Here is a 13272-nt window from a genome sequence, read left to right as displayed (position 1 = left end):
GTGGAGCAACAGATATTGGTTGAAAAGTTTTAAACTGTGAAATGTGAAATGTGTGTGAAGGGAAGGGTATAAGCATAATAGAGAAAAATGCGATGTGATCGACCTTATTTTCTTGTCTATTGTTTTCTTCATTTGACACACTATCTATATATGCAAAAACAAATGTTGTATACGTACTACATGTTTTATTTTCGATTTTCAGTTGCCTGCAAGTAGGATGTTAAGCAACCTCAAAATTGTAGCAGAAATGGCATGAACAACAAAAATAATGTTCTGGATCAGTGGCAGATCTTTTGCTTTCCCAGTGTAATAAACCTTTCTTTCTGTTGCTCTCATGGGGATTCTGACTCTTGTTTTTGGGCAGATTACAATCTCAATGGAATTCCAGTCCACTCAGAATGACAGAAGCAAAGAGGCTACGTTTTAGTGTTGGAGATCAGGCCTTCTCTGTTGTAGATTCTAACTACTTGTTAGGTTCTTAGGTGCAGAAATACTATTGCTAAATCTAAATTTAATTATTACTCCTTGTTGTGTAAATGTCACATTCATTATTTATCTAAGAGTAAATGTCAAAACTAGTCCTGAACATATGCTTATTTTATGATTCTGGTCTTATACTTTATCTTTTGAATTTTTGCATCCAGAACATTTCAACTTGAATCACAATTGGTCCTACCAGGGACGGAACCAGAAACAAAAATTAGGCGGTGCTGAAATTTAATAAAATAATATTAGTATTAAAATTTAATATATATATATATAGATAGATATTATTTTATTTAATTTGATTTATTATTCGGATATATTTGTAACAAATCTAACCAAACCAAAAATTAATAATATGCAATCAAATTTAGAAAAAATTAATATCGTATTTTGTTTGAAATATGAAAACAAGCAATCATAAATGTTGAGAAATCAAAAAATTAGTTCAATGAGATATTAAATCGAAATACATTTATAAAAAGAAAAAGAGGTATTAGAATACAAACTAGTTGTTGTAATTTTGTTATTTGATTTTTAATTTGATGTTTTGTATTTCAAACAATAAATTATTGGAATAACTGTTTTTAATTTGATGTTATGTACTCTGTACTAATAGAATAATTTAGGTGAATCCAATTAAATATAATAAGGCATTAATTATATAAAGTCATTTAATTGTTTTAACAAAATAAAGTAATTAATCTCAAAACTAATTTGATTCATTAATTTTTGAAATCGTTTAATACTGGGTCATTTCACCAAATTAATCAAAAGTTAAACCCATTTAAAAGGCCCAATTGATCAAAACCTAAAAACGTGCGCCTCATCTTCTTCTTCTTCCCCTCTGGTAAAAGCTACTCCCATCTGCATATTTTTCTTTCTTTCTACGCCGATGCAGTTGTGGTCTTTCTCTAATCTCAAAACACAACAGGGCCCGACGCCGGCTAAGCCCCCGCTTGAGCGGTGGCTTGGCCAACGTTATCTCCGTCCCTGGGTCCTACACTAACAATTCCATCGATTTTTAAACGGTTTTAACCCGAATGAGACTGTTAAAACCATCAAAATCGGGTTAAAACCGTCTAAAAACTGACGGAATTATTAGTGTAGGACCAATTTTGCTCCGAGTTGAAATGTTCAGGATGCAAAAATTCAAAAGATAAAGTATATGACCAAAATCATAAAATGGACATATATTGAGGACCAGTTTTGGCCTTTACTTTTTACCCAACTAAAGTATTTTAGGTAAAAGAACACAAGTTCCTTTTCACTCCATCTTGAATAAACAGTATTCTTTTAACTAATTTACAAAAGGTCATCCTAGCCAACGACATATATAGGCTTTAGCAGAATCAGAGAGAACTATATATAATTACTGACAAAAATAAGAAGCTTGATCAAACTGATTAAATCTAATACAGTAGTACTCCATATTCTTTATTGTCAGCAACAGAATCTGAACAACATTTAGATTTTGAAAGAGACATTCAAGAAACATTCGTTATACAATAAAAAAAACTAACTTAAGCTTTTGAAGTTGCTTCACATATTAAAGTGGCTGATTTGTCGGAATGCGGTAGCCTTGTGGTCCTAAGAGCATCCACAGCGGAGAGCACACTGCTGTTCGTCCGTCCGTGCCAGCGGCACGGCAGCGCTGTCCGCCGCTGCGCTCTTGCAGCTGGCACGGCGCTGCTCTTAGCTAAGAGCACGTTCGTGCCAACGAGACGTGACACGTTTCTATTGGCCGTTGGCATTTTTTTTTCTTTTTTTATAAAAAATCAAAAATAATACCGAAAATTTAAAAAATATATTTTTTTGGATTGCCAAAAATATACAGATTTTATTACCATTTTTTTGAATTTTTTTTTAATTTTTTTTTAAAAAAATTAATCCCAAAATCATCTATAAATACACACATTCATCATCCATTTGGGCGAAATTCGGCCACGAGTAGTGGATTTTTTAATTTTATGAATTTAATTATGTAATTTTAAATTTTTAGGATTTAAATTATATAACTTTTTAATTTTTAAGACTTTAATGAAGAAAATTTTAATTTTTAGGATTTTAATTATGTAATTTTTATTTTTTTGTAATTTGTAATATTATTCCGGTTATTTTTAATGCATTTTAATATTGTGGAAATGTTTTTATTTAAATTGAATAATAGAATGGTGGACCCTTGAGCATGTCCATGCGGAAGAGCACGGATGTGGGTGCTCTTGCCTAAGAGTAGGGAATAAAAGTGGGTACGGGCCCACATCCGTGATCGTTAGCAAGAGCACGGCTCTAACATAGGAGTAGGTGTCAAAACAAATAAGAAAAAGAAAATTCATCCCAAATTGCGTGAAGTTCCCTAAAAAGTGGAGTATCTATAAAATATAGGTTTATCTCTCTACATATTTTGGAATTCTGATTTTTGTGCTTTGTGTATGTCCTTCTCTTGTTGTGGCATCGATCTTCTTTTTATACTCCGTGTCTTCTTTTCCAGTGTATAAATCTCAAGTTTGACAAAGCAAATTTAAAGAGAGTGAGAAATCTAGTTTGATAAATCTTGCCATGGAACTGTCAAAGAAACTTGTTGCTACTGCATTCTGCCTAGCTGTCACATTTTTGGTGGCATATTCTGATAATGTGAACGTGCAAGAATCTTTGCAGCAGTATGGTAATAGTCTTCCTATTATGTGATTCCCTTTTCTCTCTTACATTATTATGCCAAGCATTATCTCATGCTTCATATCTTCAATTGTTGTAGGTCGGCAGCTATCACTACCAAGAAAACTCAAACTCCTAGAAGTGGCAAATGTATGTTCATTTAATTTTCCTGTGTTTGTGCGTGTGTGAATGTACTAGTTAATGACAATATCTTGGTTTGATCAAAGGTGAAGGGGTTAGCTTACAATGGAATTATGCTGCAGAAAAGGTTGTTGGAAGATTCAGCAGGTAGGGTATTTTTCAGTTACTACTTTTGAAAAGGCAAGAGGAGGTAAAGTAGTTTTGAACTCAAACTGGCACATGCAAACTATCTTTTTGATTCTAACATAAAACTGTTCCATGACATAATCTGTATGATCATCATTCATCACCCCACTTGTATGTATTATATATTTCTGATACTATAATTTACTACGCGAACTTTTACAGGCGAGAAAAGGATTGGGAAGGAAGACGAAGTGATGACGACAAAAAGAGGGACATGGAGAGAATGGGTAGAGAGCCCCAACAAATCAGAATATTTCACAATGGATTATTCTTGGGTTAGAAGACGACGTCCAATACACAACAAGCATATTCCGCTCATCCCATAAAACATGGAGTTTGCTACCTTGTTAGTACTAGTATTAATTTTTAAGCATTCATCAAGTTAGTACTAGTCTTGTGACTTAGAAAAATATGTTCAAGTTTTGAATAGTAGTTTATGTCTAATTAGTTAGGGAAGGAAATGAGGAATGTGCCTTGTCTGGATAGATTTTGTGGCCGACACTTTTCCAGCAAAGGACCCTAACTTTTGTAGCCAAGTTTTTTGGCATATTTTTACTTAGTTCCACATATAAATTTTGGTTCTTTCTCTTGGTGTTGGGATTTACGCACACAAGGCTTTCACACACTCAATAAGATCACACACACACTCACTGTTGTATGAGATCACACAATGCAGAAAACACACACACTCACACTTTGAGTATTGAAGATGATAATCTTGGAGAGAAAACTGGAAAACTCTTTATTGATTAAACTCTACTCTAAACTACATACACGGTGAGCTATTTAAAGCTCCATAATCACGTAGCAACTGCTACTAACTAACTACAAGAAGAATCAAGAAAGCAAGAAGAATAACCGCTACATCTCAGCTAACTAACTGCTGCTCCAACGGCTAGTTCGGCTAGGTTGCTTCTACCTTCTCGGTTCAAGACCGAACTCCTTCTTCGGCTCAATACCGAACTCCTTCTCGGCTTACAACCGAACTCTTCCTTCTCGGCTCATTCCAGCTCAACGCCGAGCTTCCTTACCGAGCTTCCATACCGAGCTTCTTTACCGCTGAGCTTACCGACTTCTGCCTTCTTCTTCTTCTCGGCTAGTTCCAGGCTAGTTCCAGCTCGGTAAGCCGAGCTTACCGAACTCCTTTCTAGCCGAGCTTCTTCCAACTGAAATGAGCACTCCATTATTACAATTCTCCACCTGAGGGCTCATCTCAGTTCTTGCACAAACATTGATCCATTTCTTGCAATGATCAAACTTGTCTCTACCTAGAGACTTTGTTAGCATGTCAGCCGGATTGTGCAAGGTGTTAATCTTAATCACCTTCACTCTCCCCTTTTCATCTGTATTCAGCTTGGATTTGTCCACCAAAATCCATGTTTTGTTCTTGAGTAAAGACTCTATTTCCTCATTCATGGCTTCAATCCATCTTTCTCTATCTTTACTCTGCATAGCTTCTTTATATGTGAGTGGATCTGCACCATCAATACCTTCAGCTGCACACAGAGCATAATACACAACATCAGAGAACTTTGTTGGTGGCCTTGTTTCTCTTCTAACTCTGTCCCTTGCAAGCTGATAGTCCCTGATAGAGTCTGATATAGACTCACCAGCCTGGTTGCCCTGAGTTGGAGCCTCTTCTTTATCTGAATCAGACTCACTCCCCGAGTCAATGACTCCACCTGCTCCTAGGCCAACCCCCACAGTCTCCACCTTGAAGAAATCACCCTCATCTTCATTGGAGTCCGGCTTATCTTTCAGGAATGGCATCTGATCCTCCAAGAACACCACATCCCTACTCACCAAGACCTTCTGCTTACCGGGCTCAATACACCAGAGCCTATACCCCTTAACACCTCTCTGATACCCCAGCAAGATACATTTCAGAGCCCTAGCTTCAAGCTTACTTTGCCTAGCATGAGCATAGGCTGCACACCCAAACACCTTGTATTTTGAGTAGTCACTGTGAGCTCCATACCACATGTAATCAGGAGTTTCAGATTTCAGGGCAGTAGATGGGCATTTATTGATGAGATAGGCTGCTGTATACACAGCCTCACCCCAGAATCTGCTGCTCAAACCAGACCCAAGAAGTAGGCACCTCACCCTCTCTAGAATTGTCCTATTCATCCTCTCCACAACACCATTTTGCTGAGGATTACCAGGAACAGTCCGGTGCCTCTTCATACCCTTCTCTTTACAAAACAGATCAAACTCAGCAGACAAGAACTCTAGGCCATTGTCTGTCCTTAAGCATTTAACACTTCTACCCTTCTCTAGCTCAACCTCCTTACACCATATCTTGAACTTTGTGAGTGTTTCAGATTTTTCTTTAAGAATATATACCCACAACTTCCTTGTATAGTCATCAATGATAGCTAGATAATACTTTCCTCCACCAATTGAACACACCGGTGAAGGCCCCCAAAGATCACTATGTATGTAGTCTAAAGGGGCTGTAGAAGAGTGAATACCTGTAGGATAGGGTGCCTTCTTAGCCTTTCCAAGTATACATTGCTCACAGGGGTCCATCTTGTTGAAATCTCCAGAGATCAGACCCTTCTTGATGAGTTCTTTCAAGCTTCCTTCGGCTGGGTGGCCCAATCTCTTGTGCCATAGCATTATGGAATCATCTGACACTGCATTGCTTTCTCCATCAACAGCCCTAGCCTTCAGATAATAGAGAATATGCTCTCTGTCAGCCTCCATCATCACTGCATCTCCAGATTTCACAAACAATTTTCCTTGACTCATCAATATGGTGAACCCTTTCTGTTCCAGCATTCCCAATGAGATGAGGTTCCTCTTTACTTCTGGAATATACCTCACCCCAGTTAGGATCTTTATAGAGCCATCTTGTAGGCTTAGCTTTACCTTCCCTATTCCTTTGATCTGACAAATGTGGTTATTACCAAGAACAACCGTACCCGATGCTTCTTGAAGATCATGAAACCAGCTTCTATTGGGGCACATATGGAAGCTGCACCCCGAATCCATAATCCACCTATGACTGACCCCACTATCACTGATATTCATGAGTTGAGCCGGGGGATCAGCACTCTCCACACAATCAGATTGATTGTGTCCCTCTGAGGCCATCTTTCTCTTCCATGCATGACAATCTTTCTTCAAATGTCCAGGTTTCTTGCACCAATAGCAAGCTCTGGTTTCCTTCTGAGCATCTGAACTTGAGGGTTTAGGGCCCTCAAACTTCTTCTTGAAGTTCTGCTTCTTGAACTTCTTCACATTCAAGGCCTCTGCAGCTTGAACATTGGAGCTTGCAGAGCCTCTGTTGGCTGTCTTCTGGAGTTCTTTGGCCATCAAGGCTGAATAGACTTCTGCATAGGTGATAGGTTTATCTCTTCCATAGATAATTGCATCACTTAGCTGGTCATACGAGCTAGGTAAGGCATTCAATGTGAGAATGGCCTTATCCTCATCTGAGATCTTGACATCAACAGATCCCAGGTCATCAATGATCTTGTTGAACTCCTCTAGCTGCTCAATGATGGACCTATCTCCAGAAAAACTATAGGCATACAGCCTCTTCTTGAGATACAGCCGGTTAGCCAAGGATTTGGCCAAGTAAACTTCATCTAACTTGTCCAAGATCTCCACCGCAGTCTTGGCTTCTTGAACTTCCCTCAAGACCTTATCTCCAAGGCACAGAATCACTGCAGAATGTGCCTTGAGCTGCATCTCCTCCATCTTTGCCTGAGCTTTTTCATCAAGCACTGGAGCCTTTCCTTTCTCATCTGGTTTTGCAAGAACTGCCGCCAAGCCTTGTTGAATTAAAACCGCCTTCATCTTCATCTTCCACAGGCCATAATCATTCTTGCCTGTGAACTTCTCTGCATCAAGCCTTGCTGCCATCTCTGAAACCGTTTGATCCTCTGCAAATCAGCTTCAATATCCCTTTCCCACAGACGGCGCCACTTGTTGGGATTTACGCACACAAGGCTTTCACACACTCAATAAGATCACACACACACTCACTGTTGTATGAGATCACACAATGCAGAAAACACACACACTCACACTTTGAGTATTGAAGATGATAATCTTGGAGAGAAAACTGGAAAACTCTTTATTGATTAAACTCTACTCTAAACTACATACACGGTGAGCTATTTAAAGCTCCATAATCACGTAGCAACTGCTACTAACTAACTACAAGAAGAATCAAGAAAGCAAGAAGAATAACCGCTACATCTCAGCTAACTAACTGCTGCTCCAACGGCTAGTTCGGCTAGGTTGCTTCTACCTTCTCGGTTCAAGACCGAACTCCTTCTTCGGCTCAATACCGAACTCCTTCTCGGCTTACAACCGAACTCTTCCTTCTCGGCTCATTCCAGCTCAACGCCGAGCTTCCTTACCGAGCTTCCATACCGAGCTTCTTTACCGCTGAGCTTACCGACTTCTGCCTTCTTCTTCTTCTCGGCTAGTTCCAGGCTAGTTCCAGCTCGGTAAGCCGAGCTTACCGAACTCCTTTCTAGCCGAGCTTCTTCCAACTGAAATGAGCACTCCATTATTACACTTGGGTTTTGAAGGCGGTCAAAAAGGGGGTTGCAAGCTCCAATATATCATTCTTGAAATTGGAGATCGGTAAAATTAACTAATTAGGCATAAATATATTAATTCGTAGTAAATTTGACGGCCGTATAAAAAATTAGCAGAATTGAAAATTTAACTATTCGTATGTACGCTATAATATATTGAGTGAATACTTAATTAGCATGGAGGCGGAGTCAAGGTAAATTAATGTTATCAATAAAATTAATACATCAAGGAAGTTCAGAGAGATATTGAAAATTGGGATTGGGCCCAGTAGTCATCAGGCCCGTGCAAGTAACGAAGAGATGCAAAAAACCAATAGGCCCAACAACCAAAGTACTCAACCATCTCTAGAAAATAAAAGCAGTTGTAATATCTTTTCTATGGATGGGCTGTATTTAGAATCACATACAGTATTAAATTCCTACTACTAAATAAAATTTGATCTAACCCTCAAATAATCAATATTACAAGTGTTATTGTGATAAACCTGTGTATGGGAAAATCCCCAACCAGTGGGGCATAAATAGATTCATGTTGTGACAGGAGAAGCCATTGGGCCATTTCATTGAAGAGTTATTTTCTTTACAATTAATAGCCTGTAAAATAGTAAAATAAACTCAAATAATTTTTTTTGACATTTTTGTCTTTATAGCTCTCTCACAAGTCATAAATGAAGAAAACAGCATATATAAAGGTTGCAATTGCGAAGCACTAGATTAAAAATACAATTTTCCTATGATTTCCAAGGATTCCTATTAAGCAAAAAAATAGATAACGAGTTATAAAAAAACATCTCACATGTCAAGGGTAATACGAAAATCCCTAAAATACTATAAATGGATTGTCTAATTCACGGCAATCACGAGACATGTCTCTCGTAAATTATTAATGGGGAATTATTGTATTTTTTTTTGTTTTAAAATACGTCAATACAACTAAAAAAGTGCTACTATTAGTATTAGGTCATGGTAAAGTTATGAAAAACACAACACGTGTCAGCCCATGGCGGTCATCACATGCCTGTATTCTTGGCTTCATTCCATTCCACCTCCATAAAAAGCCTGAATACAGAATAATTTTGGCTTTATTAAACTTTAACAATCCCAAAAGGATGATGAATAAAAAGAATTGCAAAAAAGTTGAATAAAATTTGGCCTCCAAAAAAAAATCTTTGCCAACTGCCCAAAATTCATCATTTGTCGATTTCCAGTAGAGTTATGGAGTTTTAATGAGAGTAATTGAGAATAAATATGATCGTACGACATACAAAATCAAAATTATTCATTGCTTAGATAGGACTCAACTACGCGAGCGTGAACAGCAAAAAAGCAATGTTTAAAAAATCGGACCGGACCGGACCGGCCGGTTCAACCGCGAACCGGTAGGTGATCCGGTCCGGTTAGCACTATAAAACCAGTGACATGTTAAACCGCCATGAACCGCCGAAACCGGCCGGTCGGACCGGTCTGGCCGGGAACCGAAAACCGGTTCAAATGCTTTTCAAAATTTTATTCTAAAATTTTGGCCTTGATAGGGGTCGAACTCAAGACCTCCCAATGAATTTACCAATAATTCTACCACTACACCACAAGGACTTCTTAGTAGTAATATGAACATAAATTATTTTCATATGTTAAACACGAAATATTTATCTATATAAACTAATAATTCGTGTTTAATACGTATATATGTATATTAAGAGTATGTGATTAATCATATTAAAAGTTTACTACTATTTGATTATATACTAGGAGTATTTACTAAATATATGTTTTTAATTTATGTTTATTCATATATCTTTGTGTATAATATTATTTTGCCGCATTACTTTTTGAAAATAATACTATGAACTTATTTATTTTTATACATAAATATTATATTTTTTATTTGCAATAACTTACTACTAGTATAATTTATATATTTAATTATATTTGTTGATAAAAAATTAATAAAATTCTATCATTCACTAAAAATATATTCTTTTTAATTTTATATTCTTTTAAGATAATTCATTTTAATTTTATATATTCTTTTAAGAAATTGTTAATTTTAATATATTTCTTATATTTTAATTATACTTTTACAATCACTAATGTTTTATAATATAGGAGTTTAAAATTATACATAGAGTTTAATATTAGTTTTTAATATTGTGTATTATAATTTATTATTGTATTTAAACTTAACGTCATTAAATATTCTAATATAGTAGTACAAGACTTGTTTTCTATAATAATACTATTAAATGTATAATACTATAATATTTATTGATAAAACATTTGATTAAATTTTATTATTTACTACTAAATAAATATATATATATATATAAACAGTATTTTGGTTCAACCAATGGTTCGACCAGTGAACCGGTTGAACCAGTAATGACGCCGGTTCGCTTGCCGGTCCGGTTTTTAAAACATTGCAAAAAAAGGCTAAAAACTGCATGCCGTTTATTATTGTGACGATATATATTATTGTTTAGGTACAGCCTACCATGTAATAGTGAAGTGAAGGTGACACCTCTATTCAATAATACTAATAGTATGTGTGGCATTTTGTTACAACTTACAGCCAACGCCTGTTCGATACTATCGGTATTTAATATTCCACCAACCAAATCGGGAATATTTAATATGAATAATGAATAGCCTATTACATCAATTGTATCTACATAATATTCATAATTTGTAATTCAAATCCTTTTTATTTAAATATTTGTCATCAAATATGACATTTTCATATACTCCATGACTTTTTATATTGTTATATCAGATTACAATTTTAATAAAGAATAAATAAAAAATAATTAAGAACAAATATTAACTACGTGATATTTTTGGAAAATTGCGGGATAAACCATAATTTGACCAAACTTCATGGTTTTCAGTAATTTGCACTTATATAAATATGGAACTAGAAGATACTCCACCTACTACTATCGTCCACGAAAAATAGTTATGTTTTCATTTTAGATCTTCCATCCAAATTAGTCTATATTTATTTGTGGTAAATTTATTGGTAATGAGTTGAGTTATATTTTCTACAATAAAAAATTAATACCTTATTTTTTTATTTCTATTTTATTTTAAAAAATTCCATTAAAACTCGTACTCCCCGTCCACGATTTAAAGTCTCATTTTGATTTGGTGCAGGTTTTAAGAAATGTGAAGGAAAATGGGTTGAAAAAAATAATTAAAATATGGGTCTTACTTTATATATTAGTTTATAATAGAATGTGAGTGTAATGAGTTAGTGGAAATCTATTCACCAAAAATGAAAAAAAGTAAATATGGACATTATTTTATGGACGTCAAAATGACAAAATTGAACTTTATTTTGACGACCAAAATGGCAATTGTGAATATTATTTTGTGGATGGAAGAAGTATACTCCATTATTAAGATTATATTTTTGGATGAAAGTATGTATTCTAATAGAACATTTTTCCATAAAGTATATGAAGCAAAACAACATTTAATTATCTGATATCAAATATTTTAAATTCGGATCCAATAGTAAAATACTATTATTGTCTTTAAATACTCCCTGTTTATTTAGTGGAGTAATAATAAAAAAAATAATGAAAACACCGGAAGAAGCACACAGAAAATGGTGCAGGGAAAACTGAAACACACCAAACCACGTGCTTCGCCGCCCACGGAAACGTATATCTAGTTTATTCCATCACCAAAGATTACCAAATTTAGACATCATACAACGTTCTTCAAACAAATATCTTCGCCCACTGGAAACTGCCCGTGATTCGCTGCTCCTGCAGAATCAGTGCCCCCGATGATGTGGCAGCCCACCATTCGACAGTCCTTCATCGCTTACAGCGTGATACGCTGAACTTGACCAACGGCCTTGTCTTCATTCTTACAACTGGCAATATCTACGCACGGATTCGTGATCGGCACGTGCGGCATTGTGCAGAGAGGGGCACTCTCTAATTCAGATTATACTTACAGATATACTAATGTTTATGTTTATGTTTATTATAGAAACCTATTGTTTTATTCTAAAACCAATTGGTAATAGGAGTAGAGGCCACGAGACTTACATAGTGATTTCAGTTCTCTTTGTACATCGATGTGGAATAGTTGTAATATAGTATTTTTTTTAGTTTCAATTTTTAACCGTTTATACTTTTTACAGATAGTCTCAATTGTACGCTATCAATTCATTATACTAATTCACATAAATACTAATTGTACGCTCTCAATTCATTATAGTAGTTTGATTGGACCCATCATAAAAAAATATTGCAAGTAGTAAAATCAACGAATTATTAGTATATAGTCTCAGTATATACTAGTACTAATATGTTTTATAGAATCTCTTCTTTTCAAGAAGGACGGAAATTTTATTGATCTTGTCATGTTTTTAGCTCATCTAATTAATTTCTAAATGCATAAGATCGTTTTTCATTAATGAACTAGGATATTTTAATAGTACATCGCCTGATTAAATACTGAACATTGATTTTATATCATCATTAAATTTGAATCGAGCAAAACGGAAACATCAAACTCACATGCATCGTCTTTTTTGTTCTCGTGATCTGCCAGTGGAATCTGTTATTCCATAATTTTTTGTCACATTCCGTGTGACTGTATATAGCTACCTCTCGCTTTTTATTTTTTTTAATGTTTCTAAATTCTAACTATATTTTCCCTTCAATTTCAGATTTTATGGAGTGGTAATGTATTGTATAACTTTAAAATTAATTTACCAATCCAAATACTTTTGCATGGTGCGGGAATTAAGGTGTTGTAAAATAAATATAATTATTTATTTATGTGTATTATTTCAAAAAATAAAAATAAAGGAATAAGAGAGGGGAAATACGCTCATATATGGTGGTTGGTAATTAGCTTTTTATCAATTTATTGCACAATTTGCACTAGAATCTTTTCGAAAGTTAGACCATCTCCAACCAAGCTTTTTAAGTATATGTCATACAGTCATACAAATGTAGTTTTACTCTAACCATTTACACACACCAAATTCAAAATTTACAATTTTAAAATATATATCTCACAAAATTTTTGCAATAGTACCATATTTAGTGCTACTCCATAAAAAACCTAAAAATGAGTTTGGGTCTAGTGTATTTACTACAATGTAAGAAATGTAAATGGCTTATAGCTTTGTTTGTGTAATTGTATTGTTATCTTTATTGTTCTCTGATGGATCCGCGAATTTCTGATGTTAGTAAATGCTGGTAGAGAATGAAGATTATGACACAAA

General features: G+C 35.1%; 2 protein-coding genes across 2 annotated transcripts in view; one reads left to right on the top strand and one right to left on the bottom strand.

The window, feature by feature from the left end:
• The first annotated feature begins 3042 nt into the window (after positions 1-3042).
• On the top strand, positions 3043-3830 carry LOC121768311. The gene is made up of 4 exons (XM_042164778.1): positions 3043-3148; positions 3239-3288; positions 3366-3426; positions 3628-3830. The coding sequence occupies exons 1-4, from the start codon at positions 3043-3045 to the stop codon at positions 3789-3791; spliced, it is 381 nt and encodes a 126-aa protein (XP_042020712.1). The 3' UTR covers positions 3792-3830.
• A 5204-nt stretch (positions 3831-9034) lies between these two features.
• LOC121766686 (glutathione S-transferase T3-like) overlaps positions 9035-13272 on the bottom strand; it is a 33569-nt gene continuing 29331 nt past the window's right edge. The window contains exon 3 of the mRNA XM_042162954.1: positions 9035-9083. Within this exon, the coding sequence (XP_042018888.1) occupies positions 9035-9083 (49 nt within the window). The remainder of the gene's footprint in view (positions 9084-13272) is intronic.

Source organism: Salvia splendens, chromosome 15 (assembly GCF_004379255.2).
Source record: "Salvia splendens isolate huo1 chromosome 15, SspV2, whole genome shotgun sequence".
NCBI classification, from domain to species: Eukaryota; Viridiplantae; Streptophyta; class Magnoliopsida; order Lamiales; family Lamiaceae; genus Salvia; species Salvia splendens.
This window is presented reverse-complemented; position numbering and strand designations above follow the sequence as displayed.